The sequence below is a fragment of the Xiphophorus couchianus genome, chromosome 11, assembly GCF_001444195.1.
Source record: "Xiphophorus couchianus chromosome 11, X_couchianus-1.0, whole genome shotgun sequence".
Taxonomy (NCBI): domain Eukaryota; kingdom Metazoa; phylum Chordata; class Actinopteri; order Cyprinodontiformes; family Poeciliidae; genus Xiphophorus; species Xiphophorus couchianus.
In genome coordinates, this window is record NC_040238.1 from 20,083,523 (window position 1) to 20,106,802 (window position 23,280).

General features: G+C 38.5%; 1 protein-coding gene across 5 annotated transcripts in view; it reads left to right on the plus strand.

Moving 5' to 3' along the window:
- The window catches only part of gria3a (glutamate receptor, ionotropic, AMPA 3a), an 87,806-nt gene that overhangs the window by 61,508 nt on the left and 3,018 nt on the right, over positions 1-23,280 (plus strand). For 2 of the 5 annotated variants that reach the window (XM_028030989.1, XM_028030991.1), the window contains 5 exons: positions 506-712; positions 2,688-3,061; positions 4,760-4,958; positions 13,314-13,561; positions 20,567-20,681. In XM_028030989.1, coding sequence (XP_027886790.1) covers positions 506-712; positions 2,688-3,061; positions 4,760-4,958; positions 13,314-13,561; positions 20,567-20,681 — 1,143 coding nt within the window. Of the gene's footprint in view, positions 1-505; positions 713-2,687; positions 3,062-4,759; positions 4,959-13,313; positions 13,562-14,328; positions 14,444-20,566; positions 20,682-23,280 lie in introns of those variants that run through there. The other 3 variants (XM_028030992.1, XM_028030990.1, XM_028030993.1) reach the window with 3 other exon arrangements.

Below are 23,280 nucleotides of genomic sequence, written 5' to 3' on the forward strand. Positions count from 1 at the left end.
ATGTGTATCTTTCAAACTATGTAGTTTAGACAACAAGCAGACAGACAATTACTTCTCTTAGAATGCTGTGGTGGAGATACTCTGATGTGGCTACCAGTGGTTACTCGAGCAAATGCATGTTCTATAAGTTGAAATGACTTTAATGTCTCGGATGTCACTGACGGTTACTTTATGAACTGGAAATGTGCTCCATTCAGCTCGTCCTACAATCTACATGCAACCCTTTGTCCAATAAGCATTTCCACACATTTAGATAGCATGACCAAGGTCAACAACCTAATCCCTCATCCTGCTCGCTCATTCATGTCCTGTCCCTTTGTAACATGCCTGAGAAGTGTTTGAACTTTTTTTTTATGTGTCCCACAATTGTTTTTGTGTTTTTCGCCTTGCCTTGCATGCATGCATGCTTATTTACCAATTTAGGCCTTGTGCGACCCATGAACTCTGGCCGCTGTGGATGTGCTGTTGCTTTCACCGTGAACTCAAAACTATGTCTAATTAACAGGAAGCGCCGTATGTGATGTACAAGAAAAACTATATGCAGATGGACGGCAATGACAGATATGAAGGCTACTGTGTCGATTTAGCTTCTGAAATTGCAAAGCATGTGGGGATAAAATATAAGCTGTCGATAGTGCCAGATGGAAAATACGGAGCCAGAGACCCGGACACCAAGACGTGGAACGGGATGGTGGGTGAACTGGTTTATGGGGTGAGTGTCTGCCTGCCTTATTTATTGGTTTTTAAAAGAGAAATTCAAGTCAGTAAATGCCAAACCAAACAATTACAATGCTGAAAAACAACATGTGATTTTGTCATAGTGCTTTGCACAGGTATTCATACCCATTGGACAATTTATTTAATTGGAATTTTATTTGACAGAACATTACGTAATCCAGAAGTATGTGGTAAAATATGTGATGCATGGTTTACTTTTTATATAATAATAACATGAATTACCCTAATATTCCTAATTAAACTCAAGTGTAATCAGACGTCTTCAGAAGTCGCCTTATAAGTTAATAGTCCATATTTTTGCAGTTTTTTTCTCAGTATAAATCCAGCTGTTTTGACACAAGAACAGAGCAGATGGTTGAGGGATAAAGTTGAGAAGTTTGCAGCATTGTTAAGTGACAAAACAGTATCCCAAACTTTGAACATCTGACAGAGCTCTGTTCAACCCATCAACTGAAAATTGAAAGAGCACAAACTTTCCCAAACTTGATTGTCCACCTAGACCAGGGATGTGGAACTTGGTATCCTACCAACCCTTAAAGGCACATCTGGTGTGTTGAAGCCAGATGTGCCTTGGCTTCAACACGCCTGGATCAAATCATCAGGTCATTAGCAGGACAGATTTTTATTTGTAAAAAAAAGTATAAACGAAAAGCCTTTGAAAGCCATGGAAATCCTCCAGTACAGATTTATGCAATACTTATTTAATATTGGTCTGTGACACAAAAGCACTGAACTGTGTGTTGGAATGTCAATATTTTTGTGTTGCATGAGAATTCCTCTTTATAGAAAAATCCTGAGCAGTTCAAGTAGTCCAGTTTTATTCTCAGTGTAGTACTGACTTTCAATCAAGCTTTCATGACTTGAAAATGAACTGGAACTGTTCCATATTCTATCACATAACAGAGTACACTTGGCATCGTAATATTAATTATGTTCATGACAAAACTTTATACTTTATCCACGTCCTCCACTATTATGTCTGATGGTCAGCTTCAAGGTGACCGAAGATGTGGCATTGGTATACTAGTAAATTCAATAATGTTCACACATTCCATGAAAAGGTCTGTAGAAGTACATTCATTTTGTCTACTAGTGATTGACTTCTATGTAAAACCTTTTTGAACTCTGAACCCTAAAATCTACTGAGCGGTTCTTATCGTGCAGCTCAGGAATAACTTACAATTGAACTGGCTCTAAAAAAATGAAATGCATCTTTTATGAGACCTCAGCCACTGAATGACTAATGTTGGAAATCCAACTCAGAAAAGGAGACTGTAAAAAAGATGTGCAGGCAAACTGTCACTGCAGAATTCCTGATCTGGCTCTCTAGCGTCTGCAGTTGTGTCAATGTCCGTTTTAGTAATTTAGACAGAGATGCCCCTTTGTTGTAATTAAAATGGCTATGAGGAGACCTCTGTATCATCGGTACATTTTATTGCTGTTTATCAGCTCCACAGCTGATGAATAGCCAATGGAAAGCAGCTTTTGACTGACTTCATGTTCAGCATTTGTCAGTGCGGTCTCTAATACTAATTGCATGTCTGAGGGGTTTTGCAGAGGATCTTTCAAGGCAGGTTCTGGATTTATGAACTGCTTGCATCAGCTCCCCCTCCTCTGTTTTCCGACTCTCGCTTTGATTCACGACAGAGATTTGGATTGAGACAAAGACATTAACCAACACAAATGCTGAGTGACTCATTTCCAAATGGCAGATTTGCTCCGACCGGCTTTTTAACATGTCTGTTATTCAATATATACTTAATTGCTGCATTTCTGCAGGTCCACGCTTTTTACTCTGTGAATGCATTGTAAAGCTGCATTGGTTTGGTTTTGTGTTTAATCGATATTTCCTTGAAGCGATTAATATTTAAAGCCGTGCTTGATTTTTTTTTCATGGTTTCTCCTGCAAGTCTAACTCCCTCCTGATGTTCCTGCTTCCATGTTTACAGAGAGCTGACATAGCCGTGGCTCCTCTCACCATTACGTTGGTACGGGAGGAGGTGATAGACTTCTCTAAACCCTTCATGAGCTTGGGAATCTCTATTATGATTAAGAAGCCTCAAAAGTCCAAGCCAGGCGTGTTTTCCTTCCTGGACCCACTGGCCTATGAGATTTGGATGTGCATAGTGTTTGCCTATATCGGCGTGAGCGTGGTACTCTTCCTGGTGAGCCGTTTCAGCCCCTATGAGTGGCACTTGGATGAGAACGATGAGGCCAAAGACCCTCAGAGCCCCCCTGACCCTCCAAACGACTTTGGGATTTTTAATAGCCTGTGGTTCTCCCTGGGCGCCTTCATGCAGCAAGGATGCGATATCTCACCAAGGTTGGTTGTTGTGTTTATTCTCCACCACTTCTCAGATGCCCTTTTCATATCACATCATCTCATTGCATTTTATAGTCCCGTACATGCATTTCCATCCTGCAGCGGTGCATATGGGTTATTTTGAGCGTTGCTTTTTCTCCTGTCCACTTAATCTCATGCTCCACTCCGTTGCCCTCTCCTCTCAGAGCAAGAAGCCTTCCTCCTCTGTTTACTCATTTGTTTTGGATTTGCATGCTGGCAGTGATGACCTCCATCCACAAAATAACTTATATCCACCATACTGAGGGCTGTAAAATGCACTGAGGTCATTGCGATTCATCCAAGACACCAGCTTGAACTCCTCACGATTCTTGGAGGGCTACCGTGTTTTTGCTGCATGTCTCATTTTACGGTCATCATCTTGGCGCATATGAAGTATTTTGTGTGAACAAAAACAACCCTCATTGTTGTATTAAAAAGACATCATGTGCTGCATTTTCATCCAGTCCTTCACATTTCCACCCAGCTATTTCTTCATTTGTTATAACCTTGCTTGTGTTGACTTCTTCTAGAGGATTCTAGAAGAAGGATTTAACATATTTTGTTTCTTTCCCAATCATTTTAAACAGTAAATAACCAGGTTTATCAGATATTTTCATATTACCTTATGAATTATGTTTATATTCTTGGGAAAGATGGCAGAGGTCATATGTTCTGTAAAGACGGATGTTGATTCTGTAACTTTATGCAATTATCAAATAATCTAATTGTTCCATGTTTGTTTTTGTTCTTACAAATATGTGACAAACTCTGTCTTTAAGTTCTCTCTATGCGCAGTGGCTATAGTATTTTTCCTTGATGGTGAGCCATTTTAAGCTAAAAGGTCCAATAAGTTCAGAAAATTACCTTCTTTGGAACAAAAAAAACTTTGCCGTTTTTAAAAATATTCTACACCTTTTTTTAAAAGCAACTGAGTGAAACAAACTTGGACGTTTGAACAAAAATGCTAATCAGAAATGCTCAGATTAGAATTTTCAATTTCTCTGTTAGAGAAGTAATAGAAGAAATGAGGATGACCTTCAACGTATTTTTTTTCTAACCTCCCTACTGTGGGCAATCATTAAAAATGTATATAAGCAATAGAGTCATCAATGTGCTACGTTGTGAATGTGGTCGCCGTAAAGCAAGGTCTTAATATTTGTATTTAATATTTGACCAGTTTTGTTCTTTAGTCGTTCATAAATAATAAACCAAGCCGGCGATTTCATGATGTGCTGATTGGGCCTCGGTAGGTTTCATACGGAGCGTTTTACATAAAGCTAGTGTTTTACCAGGTTGAGATCTTATTCTTTTTATTCTGTTTTCAAATGTCACGGCTACTGAAAGAACTTCCCTGGGCTGAAGTCCGGTCATCTGCTCCGTCTCGGGGCATTTCACACCTTTGAAAACTACATTGAGAAACAGTCACATCGAGTTAATGAGACTTGATATTGCTCTCAACATAAGAATCATCTGTCCAGGCGGCAGTATTTAGCTGATTGTTAGCATGTTATTAATATCTGCATTGGCCACCAGAGAAAATGTGGTTTTATTGTTCAGTTGTTTATGGATTGAGTCAGTTCTGATCTGACGGACATGATGGGAAGTGATCCCTTCCTCCTCATGTAGATCCGAGCACTCTGCTCTCATGTCTGCTTCTCTTCCTCCTCCTCATCCCAGGTCTCTGTCGGGCCGTATTGTCGGGGGAGTGTGGTGGTTCTTCACCCTCATCATCATCTCTTCCTACACGGCCAACCTGGCTGCCTTCCTCACCGTGGAGAGGATGGTCTCTCCCATCGAGAGTGCAGAGGATCTGGCCAAGCAGACGGAAATCGCCTACGGCACGCTAGACTCTGGCTCAACTAAGGAGTTCTTTAGGGTGAGTGTCTCAGCCAGCAATCCCCACGCTGCGTATAGATAGGCCCGGTCTAACCCGGTTCGTGCCAGAAGCTCAGAGTCTCTTGAGCTTTCCTTTGGGTTTTGATTTATTACCTGCCACGTAGCAGATTGAAGTATAATCAATAAAAAAAGCCTAGGACTGTATTTTTCTTTTTACTTCATACAGCACTTTCAAAGTCCAGAAGCCAAAGAAAGTTTTACTACAGTTTCAACTGATTAGTTCAGTTCATCATAAATGTGGTTTTATGAAGTAAAATTACACTTTACCATAGGAGAAAACAGCTGAAATAAAATTACAAGCATTTGCCTTGATCAGCGATTTACTTTGGGATGAAAAGCTAAGATGATTTTTATAGAGCTGAACCTCGGTCCTGCTGTCGTTACATTCAACTAAATGATGATACAAAGTTTAGAAGAGAAGGCCTGCAAACGGTGTGTCCACAATGCATTTTATTCACAAGATTAACTTTGGTTTCTTCAAATTAACTTTTTTTTTCTCGCCCGTACAATAGGATTATTTCTGCCATGAATCTGGGACAATTACGCTCCCTCATGAGCCTGTCTGTGGAGTCATAAACCAAAGTTTGATTAGCTTTCCCATTAATATGCACACTCATTTCTATTTTACATTTCTCTGGAGTGCTGCTGAAATGCAAATATAGTTATTAAACCCACCTCAGACGCACAGCAACTTGTAAAGGTAGTCATGCAACCTTTTCATATTTTGTCACTTGTCAACTACCTTTTTGAGGAGTTACAGCTGCAGGTCTTTCAGGATATGCTTTGCTCATTTAGATACTGAAATTTATGGCCATTTTCTTTACAAAATAGCTCAGGCTCATTCAGTTTGTAGAGAAAACCTCTGTGGAGGTCAGTTTTCGACTCTTGGCACTGATTCTTTGTTTGGTTTACGTCTGGACTTGGAGATGATTCAATAAAGGATTCCTAATAAAATCAAGATATTTCTGGACAACTCTGGCCATCCTCTTCATGAGACTGTCTTGGGAAAGCAAGGTGTCTTCAGTCAGAGGTTTCTTCAAATTCACTGTAATACAGGCCGCTACTGGAGAGCTCTCCTGCCAACAGCCATCACTATTTAGAATAACCCTTTGAAGAATTTGAATTAATATGAGTTACAACAGCATTTTTTTTTCCTTTGGTATCCAGAAAGTATTTTTGAATTTGAATATGCTTTGATTCAAATCCTTCCATTGCAGATCTGACTGTATGTTGAGGTCAAGTCATTTGCAGCCTCTAACAGAGTTTCTTTTTGGATTGCTTTGTATTTTTCACCATCCATCTTGTCCTCCAATGTCCGCCAACAAACTTCTAATGACTTCACAGAACAGATTCATTTAAACTGAGATTAAATTGCACAAACCTAATTAAGTAAGGGTCTTGAATATTTTTTCAAGAAAGAGCACAGATGCAAATAGAATATGCAAAAATACAAAATCTTACTAAGTATTGCTTTTGTCTAGTTTCTAGTGGAAATACCTTAAGAAAAAAGACAAATACTAGCTTGAAACTAAATTTTCTGTAAGAAAAGAGCTTATTTTAAATCAGTAATTCCATAATGTTGACTTTTAAAGATGTACTTTTTTCACTTATAGCTTGGGAAATGTGTCTTGTTTTAAGTGAAAAAATATGCCAATGGGACTATTACTTTATTGTCTTAAAACAAGCTCCTATATCTTGCTGAAAGGGTCTTTGAAAGTTTTGTGAACTAAGATGTTTGTACTAGAAATTAGGCAAAAATTACTCAGTAAGATTTGCAGTGTATTCACAAACTGCAGTTCATACTTTAGAAAGTTATGTCATTTTGAAAATAATAAAAAATACACAGAGAAGTGTGTAAACTGAGATGTCTCAGTCCGATCAGAGTCGCTCCTTCTGATGAAAACAAAGTTTGAACAACTCAAAAATAAGACTCTAATCTGCAGGCTTCTTTTCACAAAAGTGCTTTCTCCTAGATGACGCATGTTCCTAGGAAATAGAAATGACATTCACATCCAGAGTCCAGCTTAGAGCCGTTTCTATTTTTAGCCCTTGTCGTTCTGGTGGTGCGATTGCTCGGAGTGAGACTGCGACATTTGATAAATATAAAATCCAAGCTCTCCTTCAGACACTGGGAGCAATCTGGAGGGCATTTTGCATTGCTTACATCAGTCCACTGGGAGCTATAAAAAAAATAATCACATCTTCCAATCTCCTCTCCTGAGATCCAAACAGCAGGAATGCAGCAGATTTCTTTCTGTTGGGTTTCATTGTCTGCTGCTGGGTAGAGACGACTTTTTATTTTAATACACAGCCAGTCTTCGAATAGTAAAATGAACAAATGCTTTCAAAAACACTCCAAGAGAGAAGTCATTTGTTATTATTATTTTTTGTTAAAGGAGCTCCACTTAGAGAGGAAATTAATTGGTAGGGATGTGACTACTTGTAACATCACTGTGACTCAACGCCTTTAACGAAGGCATTCAAGCAGGATGAATTTAAGTGCCAAAGTTAACCAAGTTCTGAAGGAGTGACCTGAAGCATTTTTTTTACAACTGTGCAAAAGAAAATGTAACTTAGAACCTCGCTTATGCTGTAATTCAAAAGTACTAACAAATTGAATCAATGGAAAGCAATATCCGTTTAAAGTCTGTTTGGGGGATTTAGGATGATTTTATTCCATTCTAAAAATAAAAGATGAAAGCATTTTTAATGCCTTCCATGTCAGGTTCTAACCCCAACCATAAAATACGTAGGTCTACAGTATTTAGATCATTTTTATGTCAATAACCAAACATTTTTAACATAGCATTTTTTTTAAATGTGACAATGTGCGTCATTAAATCAAAGAGCATCAAAAAGACTAAAAAACACACCAAACACGTCTATTTCCTGTGAGGAGAGAGCATTAATCAGGGAACCAACACTCTCTCAAAAGTGAAACAAAATGGTGGCAGTGATGAGGTGGGAAGGTTTGCCTTGAGACTGGGATAGAAGTTCACCTTTCAGCTTAACGGCTACTCCAAACAAACAGTTAGAGCAACAATTGAAGGTTTTAGCTGAAAGTGTATTAGTACAGAATATTTACTAAGGATTATTTTTTACTGAAATCTTTTAATTTGAATATTTTTCAAGCTAAAGAATAATCACAAGAAACTTGAAGATGAAAAACCAAAAATGTCATAGAAATAGAAAAAAGTAGTGTGTCTTGTATTTCCTGAAACAAGTTGGATAAAAAATTGCATACTATACATTACCGACACGTGTTTTAGTCTGCAAATGGCTTTTGTTTGTTTTGTTGGAACTTTCCTCACAGTTGGAAATGAAATATTGTAGAGGCTTCTTAGTGACTCGTCCCACTAAATCAGCTCAACAGGCAGCAGCTGAAGTCAGGAAATGCTCTAATCAAGTGTCTGTTTGGCAAGATGTGGGTTATTAAAGGTCCTCATGAGCAGATAATTGACAGACATGTTGTGACTTTGCCTGGAACAAGAAGAGTCAGGCAGTTTTTCTGCCAGACTGGGAGAATCGACATTTTAAGAAACAATTTTTGAATTTAGGAGATCAAAAGTCTCATGATTGATAGCAGCTATGAAATTTCATGGTAATTATCAAGGAAGATGCTTGAGTTAATGCAGATAAATCATAAGGCTCCGGGTGCATAATAAATGGAAATAACTAACATGGTAATTTCACTGTGACTTTTACTTTTTGCCACGGTCTTTAAAGGGGATTTTTTTTTTTTTTTAAACCCACAGGGTTTTATGAAGCTTTGAAGTTGAAATTTAGCCTCTGTGGGGTTTAAACTTTTTACATGTCGTAGCTTCTTTAAACTACATGTAATGTGTGATCTTTCATCCTCTTTGACACTGTTAAAAACTCCACTGTGAAATTTTCCAAATGAACAGAAACATAGACAGGAATCACATACCATGACATCAGTTTTTCAAAACAGCGAAGGCGATTAGTTTAACGCCTGTTTGGAATCATAAATGGCAGAACTTGATCTTACATAACAATGACAAAATCAACATGACATGCTTTACATAAACTATAATTTACCCGCTGTAGTTATTTGCCTTCTCTGACCGAGTGCAATGCAGTAAATGAGTTTTAACTCATAATTAACGTGCATGTAGCTAGCGGTTGCTATCATATAAATATTTAACTTCAGTAAGAGCGTGGCGGCTTTGTTTGGGCTGTCGTCTCTGTTTTTGTTTGGGTAGCGTGACAAACATACACAGCGCCATGAATCACTCTCATCTCTGTCGTCTGCTGACAGACCAACTAGGAGCTGCAGGAGAAGAAGGCAGTTCATTTCCTGAATGGTTGACTAGACGTAGACGTAAATTTTGCTTTTGCTAGAGGCCGTCAGCAGTTTGTCAGATCCAACGTTGAGGTTCAGTCAGGTATTAATTGGAAATATTTGTCAGTCGCTTTGTCTCTGCGAAAAACAGCGGCTGCGAGGAAGTTTCTCAGCAGTTGTTCTGAGTCTGACAGCTCGAGGAGTCACGCGGTTTTCCACACAGATGACCATCCTGCTGCTGACAAGCAGTTCATCTTTGTGCACCGCAGAATGAGTACTGCTGTTTTCACACTGTGGCCAGGCCCTGTCATCAGCCATTATTGTCATGTGAGGTGTGTTTACATGCACACTTCACTGAACTGAAATTGTGCATATGTCAAGAATGATTCACTTACTAGCCCGAGCCCACAAATCCATTACATGTCTGATGAATTATTTATTTTTGCCGTGCACAACACCGAGCTGCCATGGTTTGTCAGCTCACCCGGATGTTTTCATTTGCTTTAACCTGCGAGACGTGATGTCGGGCTGACTCATGCCGCAACCTGGATGAAAACAGGACGTGGTTCCTCTCCATCAAACGCTTCAAATGAGCCAGCAAATATACGAGACCCTCCGCTTAGAAAAAAAAATTAATAAAAAATGCTGTCATATGTTAAAATATGAGAGGACTCAAGCTTACATTTAACTCTGTGGCGCATCTCCTCCCTCTTGGTGCCTAGATTCAAGAACAGAAGGTCACGTTAGCCCAGTTTAAAGCAGCCTCTTTATTTTCTCCTCTATTGTAGACAGCTGTGTACTCATGCTCCCCAGTGACTGGCGATCAGCCTCTCGCTGGCCATTTTTAGCAGCGTACTGAGTGTCATCGGGGTTGTGGTGTGCACGTCTGTAGCAGCTCCAGCTGGCAGCTGACTAGGCCACAGAGGTGAAGCTGTCAGTCTCAGAGTGGAGGGGTCAAACGTGTTAAAAGACGACTGCCCTTAGAAAACAGTGCTGGAAACTACAGAAACGTTGGAGGTTTAAATTTGACTTAACATTTGGCATGGATTCAATAATATGTTCTTGTATCAAAATAAGTCTGAGTTGGGTAATCGTCAGGAGTTTAAAGAGTACTATGCAAAATTGACTTGCAGAAGTTTGATAACGTTTTATAATTTTGATAATGTTTTACACAGGTATGTGTTTTATTCCCTCATTAAACACATACCTGGAGCTTTGCTTTGACTCATTCATGCATGTTTTGAGAAATCCTTAAATCTCCTACCTATTTTCCCAAAGCTCCTTCAGACTAGTGGCAGCAGCTGAGCTGAAACTGCTGAGCTCATCCTATTAAATACAACGCTCCTAAAAGCATTTAGTAATGGCAGGGAGAAGCAATGTAGTAATGACATATTGAAGGGGGAGTATCAGAAAGGATAGTAGGTTCTTAAAGAGAGAAGAGGTCCAATTTCAAGGAATCAGAAGCCAAATTTCTATAAACTGAGCTTTTAAGCGACAATATTTTTATAACAACTGAAGGTAACATATTTGTGGTATAAAAGGGCACCGTGTACTTGGAAAATAAATTAATATTACTAAGATTATCACGTCCCCAACCAGTTCTTTAAACTTTTGCACAGCACTTTCTGTCATCATTTTCTATTGAAACCTAAAATTCACACCTTACTTTATAATTGGTAAGCGATACAAAGTTGTTCCAACCAACAAAATAATATCTGACCCAGGTTGATCTTCCATCATAGATGCCATCTGAACGTCGGCTTGCATGGTGCAGTCACAATCAATAGGAAAAAACGCTTGAAAACATCAATCTGTGTATAGTTAATCTATGTAATTAATGTTGCTAAGTGAAACGAGTTACTAAAATAAATTTAGTAAATCTGACCGTTCATCACTTGGTAAAGAATGTCAGATTTATCAGGGTCAGATACAAGATGGCCAGAAAAACAATCATGAAAACCAGTTCACTAGTGGAAATATGGCAGCATCTTTATCCAATCCCATGCTTTTTATATTGACTGTGATGTAACCCACTGTAGCGTAATGCAGCACATACCTTCAACAATATTTTATAGATATATATACAGGTATATCTATAAAATATTGTTTATTGCCGTCACACACTATAAAAATGTTCATAAGGATGTTTTGTTGGATATCTACTATGGATAAGCGTACATGTTCACGCTGCATTTTAAGCTGCACTTTAGAACAAGATAAATGCATTGTGTTAAAATATAAAAACTTCTCACGCACGGTGCAGGCACATGATGAAAAACTCCTCCGACAAGGACGTTATGAATAATTGGCTTTAAAAAAATATGAAAATGGAATGATTGTGTCATCAGCTGTCACCTGCTGGCGGAGCATAAACTGAGACGGGGGAGGGCTCATCTGCCCATTAATATTGATACTAAACAGGGTCTGGAGTTTACTTCTGCTGAGCTGCCAGATTGTCCGACTTCAGGCTGCTGGCTAAAAGCCCACTATATCTCTGCTGTGTGCTTTGCATTCAAACGGTGAATCCTCTCTGATGTAAAAGAGAGAGAGCGATAACTGTCAGGCTGATGTATGCAGAAATGTTCAAGCGCATTGCTCGTCTGGCTTTGACCCGATCCATGATATCATGGCATGGTGTTAATGATTTAGAATACCTGCTGTGATACCAGTGCCCTCAGTGGGGTCATAAGGAGCAGCAGCACTTATTTTCACTTTGGTTTACAGCTGCTTGTAATTACTAGTATGGACTTTCAGAATTATGCTGTGAGAGGTAAATAGAAAACTGATGTACTGTGTGCTAAGTGGGGAGCTAACATATGTAGTCAGAACCTCAGAAAGGTGACATTAAGGGCTGTGCATGAATCAAACCCATCAGATTCCTACGATCAGGTTAGATTTTTTTCTCCATGGGATTTTTTTTTTTTTTTTTACAATTTCTTTCCCACATTTCTGCCTTTTGAAATTAAAAAATAAATAACACTTGCAGAACCAAAATAAGAAAAAAACATGATTAATTTCATGTTCATATGTTGGTAGGCATTAATGTTTATGTGTTTTGTGAAAGTCTTTGCTGGATTTCTCCCGGTTCGACCTTCCACAGTCCAAAATCATGCATGTCTAACTGCTGATACTAACATTCCTCCGATAGACATGATTGCGATTAGTTCAAGGTTTACTTCACGAGACTCTAGGATATGTGAAGCAGCTATGGACACTCTAGTGAAAAGTTCAAATAAAATATAAATTACCCATGTGCTTCCTCAGCTAAAGATTGAATTTTACCACACTGTTATAACTCTATAAACTTCCACAGCAGATTTCCAAAAGTCAAGCTGTACCATATTCTCGTAAAAATATGTAATAGTGTTGGGAACCGTAAACCAGACTCTATCAGTAGTAACAGATTTTTACCAGTATTTATCAGATATTAAAGCTGGTTATTGAGGTTCTATAAGCAGTTTTACAAGGATCATGACTAGACGCAATAATCAAATCACAACCTCCTCTGTGCTGCAGTGACTGATCGCCAATCCAACAGAGGACAACAGAGAGACACGGGACAAACAGCCACGCATTCACCGCTAATTTTAGACTGACCAATTAATCCAGCAAGCATGATTTCGGACAGTGGAAAGAAAGCCAGTGTATCCCCAGAGAACCCACACTTGCATGGGGAGAACATGAAAATGAATGTCCGAGGCTGTCATTTGAACCCAGGACCCTCTTGCTGCTAAGCAACGGTACTACCAACCGTTGGCAGCGACGGTTGGTGCTACCGTGCTAACGGCGTTAGCACCGTTAGCAGCACATACGGTTAGCACGGCAAAAAATAACTTAATCCATTATTTAAACAGACTTAATTGTTTTAAATGCTCTACTTAGGTTAAGTTATCCTTTCTATAAATAGTCTTTATATTTTTGTGACAACTTTGAATGCCAGCTCCTGTCTCCATCAGATTTGTGTGACAGTTTTCATGCCTTTCGTCAACTAAACCTCCCATCTTCTTCTCTCCTTTTTCCCTTTGAATGCAGCGCTCCAAAATAGCCGTTTATGAGAAAATGTGGTCGTACATGAAATCGGCCGAACCCACCGTGTTTGTCAAGACGACACCGGACGGGGTCTCCCGGGTCCGGAAGTCGAAGGGCAAGTTTGCCTTTCTGCTCGAATCCACAATGAATGAGTACATAGAGCAGCGGAAGCCCTGCGACACCATGAAAGTTGGCGGCAACCTCGACTCTAAGGGCTACGGTGTGGCCACACCTAAAAGCTCAGCATTAAGGTGGGTGGGATAATATAACAATATCCTCTTTGTTGTTATAGTATTCCACCTACCCTGATGTTTCCTTTTGTCATACTCTTCTTCCTCACTCCTTAATTCTTCTATTTTGTTTCCAAGTGCATCTCTAGGTGAACAGTATTATGGGTTATCTGAATTGAATCAACACATTTATTGTCTTGTCCTATGTTTCTAGTTTGACTGTGTCGCTTTTGTTGTTTTGTTCCGAAACGTTATGGTATATGACTCACTTTCTCTGTCTCCACTTGGATGTCTGTGTGCAACACCACCTCCTCTTGATTGTTCTTTCAGTTTCTCCTACAAGCTCTCCTCCTCCTTGTTGTCTGTGGTGCTCCTTTTTTTTTTTTTTTTTTTTTTTTTGCATTACCTCTACTTTAACTCTGATTTATTCCGGAATCATTTTTTTTGCTAGTTTTACATGCTGGTCTGTCAGTTGTGATGAATGTTAAACTGCATGCTGGATGTTTTTTTTTAATACTTACTTCAACAATGACAGAATGTCCCCATCCCGCACACTTCAGTTACAAGTAATGTAACCCTCCATGCCACCTCTCTAATATTTAACATTTCGTTTTGCTGTAAAAGTGCTTTTTATCCCTCCACTCCTGTGGAACTCTTTTACCAATTTGTCCCTCCCGTGATGCCCTTCTGAACCATTGATCGTGATCACTATTTCCTACTAATTATTTCATATTAGATTTCTCACGGACCTGTTCATTTTCTTACAAGCTATGTTTTATCGTTTCAAGAAATGCTGTTAACCTGGCAGTGTTAAAACTGAATGAGCAAGGCCTCTTGGACAAATTGAAAAACAAATGGTGGTACGACAAGGGAGAGTGCGGCAGCGGGGGAGGTGACTCTAAGGTCAGCCTCGATGTCACCAAAATCGGGTATCCTAGAGCAGAGTAATCGGCAAGGCTGTCGTCACTGACTGCAGAATCAGGGGCCAAGCGCCCACTGATGTGTAACTGATTTTAAAAAAAACTTTAAAAAACAGCCTTAAAAGGTTGTTTTAGTCATCCTTTAATCTACAGCTGTGATCACATGGGAACCCTTTACTTGGCTAATGGAGGAGGAAAAAACATATGTGAGAAAACCTGAAGTTCTGTGATGTAAAAGTACTACAAGTAGTGTTTGTGACTGAGTAGCAGCTTGACCTGTGGTTATGAAAGGCAGAAACAACGTTTTCCTCAGTTTTTTATACCCACAGGCCAATTGGGAAGTCTCTATATGTCTCTATATGTCTCTATGATGAACGCCGGTAGGAATCCACTCTCCGATCTGCCGCCTCAGAGTTTAGGGCAGGCACGGGAAACAGCGTTGTCTTGAGGGGACTAAGCATCTCAGGCAAACGTGAGAATTCTAATGACAGAATGACAACTAACAGGACAAACATTATTTTTGTCTTTATTTTTTATTTCCTCTAACATCTTCCCACCTTTTGCATGGTCTGGATCTAAGACCAGTAAAAGTCTTTCCATGGCCACCCTCACCTGGTAAAAACCCGCTGTAGTAAAGAGAACTGCCAGAGGGGGATGAAGGGATTTGATTTGATTATTCTCTTGTCAGTAAGATGTTGTCTCCAAATATGACAAGCAACAGAAAACTGTGAGACTATACGACCTTTGCTAACTTATCCCATCCTGCAAAAAGCCCAAAATGACACATGACTCGTTTAAGTTGAGTTTTTTTGTGACACTGGTACGTCTTAAAGAATTAGAGAATCATTGATAACTTACTTAATTCAGTAATTCAAATTAAAAAGTGAGACCACAATGCTTGTTAAATTTGCTATGCACAGAATTAGCGTATATATTTCAAATATTTATTCTTGTTAATTTTGATGATTGTGTCCTCACAGCTCAATATACAATCTGAATATTACATAAACCTGATGGAAAATGGACCTTTAAAAACAAACAAAACCAATCACAGTGTCCAAGCATGGTTATTGAAGTTGTGTGGGGGAAAAAAAGTGTGGCAGCAAAAGTTGCACAAGCCTTTAGCAGGTTGTGAAACAAAATCCATTCATGAGTTTGGGAGATATTTTCAAAATGTGTCAGATCTTCACTCTTTTGAGGTTTTTATTCTTGATGTAATTGCTCCATCTTGCCACTTTCTCTCTGTGCCCGTTCATTGTCTGAATTACTTTGACTAAATACCTATAGTGCCACAAAAAATGTAATAAAATGCCACTTTTGAACCAGAGACAATGTTAGCAGCCTCTTAAACAAACTAAGGAGAAAAAATGGACTCTCTTTCTCTCTTTCAGAGGTTCTCTTTTCAGATGAAAATAAATGTATTTGATTTGAAAATCAAGGTCTAAGAGAGGAACAGAATCCATGTTGCTTGAAGTCCAGTGTGAAGTTTCCACAGTCAGTGACGATGTGGAGAAACCACGCCATCTGCTGGTGGTCGTCCACTGGGTTTTATCAAGGCCAAATTCAGCGCAGGAAGTTTTAGAGCAGCTTCCCACACTGCCAAACAAACTGAAACCTTCTTTGATGGCCATGATATCACTGAGCATGACTGACCTACCATGTCTCCTGACCTGAACCCCATAGAGAAACTAAGAGTTATTGCTAAGAGGAAGATGAGAGACACCAAACCCAACAGTGCAGATGAGCTGATGATCAGCAGTGCCACAGACTGGCAGCATCACTCTAATGCAGCAATTCATGCTAAAGGAGCCCAGATCAAGAATCTGGTGTAGGACGGGGGTGTCCAGGCTTTTTACCCCTGTGGATAAAACTGACAAATTTAATCTACTAGTGGGCCAAAAAATAGATTAAATTAAAAAATAGTCTGTGCTTTTTCTTCATTTTACTTGCTAAAATGTAATTTTTTTAAATGAAATCTGTATATCATTAAATATCCAAAACATAAATAGGACTTCAGAATGTTGCCTTATTGAAAAAAAAAGACTTTTTTTGGTCATTAATTGTTTTCTATTTTATTTGTCAAATTTTTATGGTTCTTTACGTGTGATCAGGGGCCAAACAAAATAATTTCAAGGGCCACTATTAGCCCCCGCGCCACACTTTGGACACCTCTTCTGTAGGACATACCTTTTAGTAGGCTGACATTGCCGTAGTATTATATTTTTAGTAAATATAAATATTTAGTAAAAAATATTTACTAATGTATTGTCTATTATGTAAGACAATACATGATATTTGCTTTTATGTATTATCTTACACAATAGACAATAATTTATTTTACATGATCAATTAAATAACTTCTTCACGATACTCGAATTCATTGAGATGTACCAATAAATGTCGAAATGAGTAAATAACTCCTGTAATTTACATTTTATATTTTCTTTTGACATTTTATGTTAAAGATGAACTTCTATTTTTGTGATTTTTCTTTTTTTCGTTTGTCATGCTGCGAGCATTTCTTAGATTTAGTAGCATGATGCCGTACAGGAGCTCAGCCCTGCAGAGCACTTCAGATCTTTTCCTACATCAGAGTCATTTTGACGATATTAAACCCCTGCCCTCCTGTTTTAGACATCACCCTGTGGTACCGCTGAGTTCATGTCTGCTCTCCAGCTTGCATCACGACAGCAGTACCATCAAAGAGGAGAGCAGGGCGACTTTGCTGTCATTTTCTGTTGATATCCATTTCTGAGTGAGCAGGGCATGGAAGCTACCAGAGAATAACACAAAGACGCCTTCCTCCTCTTGCTTGGCTCAGCGCTTTTTAGGCATGGTTGGAAGGAGCCGAGATGATCAGTCAAACAGTACCACATGTGACTGCCACGTTTCCGTTTCCTTATTTCGCTTTCAGAAAAAGCATGCGTGTTATTTAGGAAGGAAAGGAAAATATATTGTATGTAACAACCACTGGTGCCAAAGCAAACCCAAAAACTGCGTAAGAAAAAGCTGAATCTAGACAGAACGCTTAAAATCCTGTTTCTGTCCCTGTTTCCTTCAGTCTTTAAACTAATGATTTTGAAACATGTACCGTACTCTCCTGTGTGCTCATTCGTCCTCATGGTTTGTGATTTTGAGTCGTCGTTTTGTCTGCATGAGCTGTTTTGTGTTTGTGCGAATGATCATAAGTGTTTTCGGACTCCATTCTCCCCTTCCCGCGTTCCTGTTTTGCAGACAGACTGGAAGGTAAAGTCATGACTTGACATTCTTGCATCAAATCAAACTCCTGTGCAACAAATGTGCTCTTTTTGGCACTTAGATTTTATATGATGTAATCCAGCCATCCTCAAAAATAAAAAAAAGGACAAAGGAAATACAGTCTTCACATAAAAACGGTAATATAAAAATACTTCTTTTTTTTTTCCATCACAATATTTTGCAGAGGTGTTTGTCATATTTTCTCTTTTAACAGAATCAGAATGTTTTTTTTATTAGTTGAACCTGGAATCTATTTGCAGATACATCAACAAAGTTAAAACTTTAATCTTTGCAATTAATAGAAGGTACTTTTATTTATATAATTTTCACAAAAACAATATGATAGTTTTGAATGCATTCAAAATGGTGAGGGGAGTGCAAAATGACACCTTTTAAGACTTTTCTACCCAAGATTAGGTTAATTAATTCTAATTATAAAATTAATTAGAATTAAAATATATATTTTGTGTAAGGTACACAGTGCCATACCGCATAAGACATACTGATGTCTTAAAAAGTTTTATCAGTCAAAGCTTAATTTGTTTGAATCCATTAATCGGAGTATGGACATGTTGTAAAAAGTAAATATAAAAATGTTATAGTGTATACCAATAACTAACAGCTGCTGAGATGTTGGTTTTATTTGTTTGTTTGTTTTTTTGCTCCCCTTACTTATACACTTATACAAATGTTCCTGTTCAAAATGGCTATTTTGGGTCATTTTGCTAACCTGGTTGAGTCTAAAATGAACTGATCCAACTGATGTGGTTTTTAAAAAGATTTTAAGTCATAGAAAATCTGAAGATTCTTCTCATTTCTTCCCTTTGCCATTTCATGTTGTCATACTGTAAATTGGGTCGTTTGTACCAAACTCTTTCAGGCCCAAAAAGAAGCTGTCCACTGTGCCGATCTTGAATCAGTTATTACATTTTATTTTTTGGGGGGTGCTTAATACCAACTTTGAAACCTGATGATTTATAGCAGTGTTTTATAATCTGCTAGCAGTCTACTCACAGGAAATGCAGTTATGTGAGTCCGTCAGATGATGCCTCCCAGCAAGAAGTCGCTCAGACGTGTTTTGGTTTGATCAGAGTTTCCAGTCTGTTGTTTTTAATCAACTGGCTAATAATCATTGGAAGCCTGGATGGTGTAATATGAAATTTTTAGAACATAATGTTCAATTAAATTATACTCTTGGCATTATTTATGTCCATATTTAATCTAAATTCAAAATATTTAAAGAAATAAACTCATATCCAGTGATTATGTACACGGGTAGAAAATGTTTTTTGTATGGAGAGAGCTGGATGCAAATTGATGAATGGGGAAACTGGAAAGAATAGAGCTGTAAACGGGCAGCTGTAAATGTTTTGTTTTATTTTCTGGTACAATCAGTATCACAACCAAGACAGCGACTATAACAGGATTCATGTTTATTTTCATAATGTTGCTTTATAAGAGGTTAGTGGACGGCTGGGCGAAGGCATTTAACAGGCCATCCTGACCAGATAATCTCAAATTTAAAATGTTTTATTATGAACTTAATTCGTTCATGCTTGCTAATATTTTTATTCGTAGTTCGTAAATTAATATCTATGCTTGCATAGCATAACTCCCAGAATTTTCTTGCAACTTTCTTGTTCCCCATCTGAAAACAGAACAACAGAGTCTGAAAACTCACATTCACAGTTTCCTCCATTCATATTTATTTAGACTTAAAAATGTATATTCAAACCACATATTTGGCAGACTTTTTTCAAAACTTTGCAGGAATCCTTGTTTAAGTACATTTTAATGAATGTAATCCAAAAATGTCTTCAACTACAAACTGCCGTACTTACAGTCTTGCATACACATTTCTTGATTCAGATAACTCATTAAATTAAAGACAACCTAAAAACTCCTCTTATGAGTTACTTTGAATAACATGTAAAAGGCTATGAGATTCATATTTCTCTTTGTACTTTAAATTCTGCCTGCTGCTGTGAAAATATGCCCCACTAAAATTGTCATAGATTAACTTTTCTTTCTTCTGACTGGAAACCAGGACGAAACGCCACCCTCCCTCTCCCCTTCAATTTTCATTACAAAACAGGCTCTATCTGTTTGTCTCTGGAAACACAGTGGTGAATACAATATATTTGATTTGAGATTATAGACACTGGAGCCTTTTCTGAGAGGAAATAAGCTTGGAAATGGAGCAGTTGAAACTTGAACATAATGTCTCGCAGAACAAGTTAACGTCTGACATCTGCCTTCAACGTCGTAGAGCTTCGTTTCGTCGTCGTTTCTGTACGTTGTGGAGCAGCAGACGATTCGATCAGAAGAGCAAACCAAACGCAAATTTGTAGAACACCTTTGGACTTGCTCTCCCTTTTAAACGGGTCAATCTGCGAGACATTAATCTCAATCAGTGTTTATGTAATTATTGGACTGCTGTTATTGTCTGTTAGTCAGGAAAGGGTTCCTGTTAGATCCACTTTGCCAAACGGCAACAAAAGGCTACCAAACAGCCAGAAGAAGTGCTCTCAGCAATCATTGCCTCTGTTTCTCCCTCATTCTTTGAAAGCTACGCAGCAGCGGCTTTATTCTGCACAGTTTAATCTCTTCTGTTCTTGTGATCAGTGTGTGCCGATTACTCAAAGCGATACAGGTGGGGTCTGGCATGCTAGGTTAGCCATGGATGGTGAAAGTCTTTTATTGCTATACAATGTAGTTCTGCTTGCTATCTGTGACATGTTGGCCAGGACCCTACTCTATCGCTTTGTACAGTATAAAGTAGTTTTAAAAAGTTGAATAACATAAAATAACATATTACAATGTTATTTATGTTATTTCCCACGTGAAGAACTCCTGTAAACCTTGCAGTATTGAAACTCAGTGAACAAGGCATCTTAGACAAGCTGAAAAACAAATGGTGGTACGATAAGGGTGAATGTGGAACCAAGGACTCTGGAAGTAAGGTCAGTCGCTGCAGGTCTTTTTATACTGATGGAAAAAATGCATTTTACCTTCACTGTTCATATGCAGACATGTAGAGCATATATCCTCAGACATGTTGGCATGAAACACAGTCATGGAGACTAGATTACCTTCACACACCACAGTTTAGGTCATTTACACAACAGGGCACTGAGGCTTTACTTTAACTCCACGCCATTATCGCTCTGTGCAGACACATAAAACTGCAGCATGATTACACACAGTTTGTATTCATCCCATTAAACTCTTAAAAAGTTTAACGACAAGAACTGAAACCATTATACTGCTATTTTTCGTTCAAACTTCTATTGAAATTTAGTTTTCTGTTGGTCTTATTCATTTGTATGTGGAGTTGTTGTTAAACCCTTTGACAAAAAAGGAAAAAAAAAACTTGGGCTGCTGTGCAGAATGTTCCACAACTGAATGAAACCCAGAAATTCATTATAATTACAAGTAATTAACATAGCAACATGTTTTATAAAAAGAGGGACAAGTAATGTTTAGTGGTAGTTTCAATAGGGAGGATGTAGGTGGTTGCCCAGGGTGGCAACAAAGATGGGGCACAGATTTGTCTGGGACCTCCCCAGTTGCAGTTTTTGGTAGGATACTGTAAACAAACCCCCAAATAGTTTCATTTCTTTAGAGTGCAGTTTATTACCCATGAAGATGTTCAGATAAAAAAAAATATTGGAACATTTTCTTTTGGATTATTGTATTTTTGGACATGCTTATTTCTACAGATGTTGATCTAGCCAAAAAAAAAAAAAAAGAAATCCTTCCTCTAAGCAGTGACTTTATCTATAGCTTATCGATTTTTATTACTGGGGTATTTTATGTATGAAATGATCACAACTAAAACACTCCAAGAAACAAGAATGTGAGTTCATATCACTCCAGTTCAGGCAGGTCAAACGTTAGGTGAGAGAATGTAGCTTTAACTATTCTTTCAAAAGTGCAATTGTGAGGTCAAACACTCATGTTGGACAAAAAGGCCTGGCTCAAGGTCTCCATTTCTTATAATGGTGTTCTGTTGGGTTAGTGTCAGGACTCGAATCCCGTTCTTTCATAAAAAACCTCACTCATCTATGTCTTTATGGGTCTTGCCTGAAACTTAGTTATTTTGAAAGAGGAAGAGACCATCTCCAAACTATTCCCCCTAAGTTAGCCTAAAATTCTCCAACAGCAGTAGGAGTCCCTTTTCGTTGGAAACTTTCTCCACTGCTCTAAAGGCCAGTAAATTGACAACATTCACACAGCATCCAAAAAGCCACAGTTGTCATCCACCCAATGACATGACTCTTTGCTTTGCACTTGGTCGTGGACAAAGTTTGGATGCAGCTGTTCGTTCTTTACACAGTCTTCTCAAACTAATCTAAAGGCCGCGTGGAGTCTGAATGCTGTAGCCTTGCAGAAAGTAGTGAACCTCCGTTCTAATCGCTTCAGCCCTGCTACATCCCCACTAGCAGTTGACTTTTGATTATCAAGAAGTGAGGAAATTTCACTAAAGCCCTAATTGCACGTCCAATTAGTCTACCATGATGGGATTTACTGGAGAACAACCCATCTGTTCCCAAATGATTGTAGAATTAGTCTGCATATCTAGATGCTGGATTTTATCAACCTGCTGTTGCCATGGGAGGGACTGAAAGGCCTGATTTCAGTGATTTGGATCGGTCCTTTGTCCCTCTACTCTAGCCCATGACACGATTGTCACCAAAAATAGTTCTGCAATGCAACCTCATGTGTATTTGCACACTAATGCTTCACTGAGCTGCCTCTGGTATTTATGAATAAATCAGGAACAATGGTGGCAACTTTGTTACTCTGATAATACCCTGTTTGTGAAATGAGGGACAATTTTTTAGCGTCCTGTCTCTTCTTTTTGACATGTTGCTAAAAATTTCTGTAAGCTATTTTCAACAATTATTATGTTATTGAAAAAGAAAAGAAAAAGTTAAATTCTTTCCTTTTCTGCATTTTTTTTGCAGCTGCCCAACTTTTTTTGAACACAGAAAAGGCCATTGTTGCCCTGACAACACCAAAGTGACCCTTAAATAGCAAGTAAGTGGCAAGGAGGTATTTAACGGTCACAGTGTGACGTATGATGGCTTGTCAGAGTAACAAACATTTTTTATGCATTTTCAATTATCATAAAATAACTAGCTTGCAGACAAGTAATCCGACTTTTACCATATAAAAGCAGATTTAACTGGTTTTGGAACCGTTCCATTGGGTTTTAATGCAAATGGTAACACTTGCAGAACTGAATTTCAATCTTACTGTTTGGCTTTTAATGGCAGCAAAATGGTTCAGTTCCCCTTTTTTACAGCTTGCTACTCTGACTGTACAGATGCAGTGTTGTGAAGGTTGAGTTCAGCAGCTATGGTAGTAAATTGAAGCTAATCTGTAGACCTGTACGACCACGACCGCCTTCCTCTATGTGTGGCCTCGTAAAGAGACCATAAAGCAGGATAGTCGACAAGTCTCTCTACATTCACCTTCTCAGGGATTTTTTTTTTAGATTGATTAAGAGGAGGAGGTCTGTACATGTACTGTTTTTAGTCAGATTAGGCAGTTATA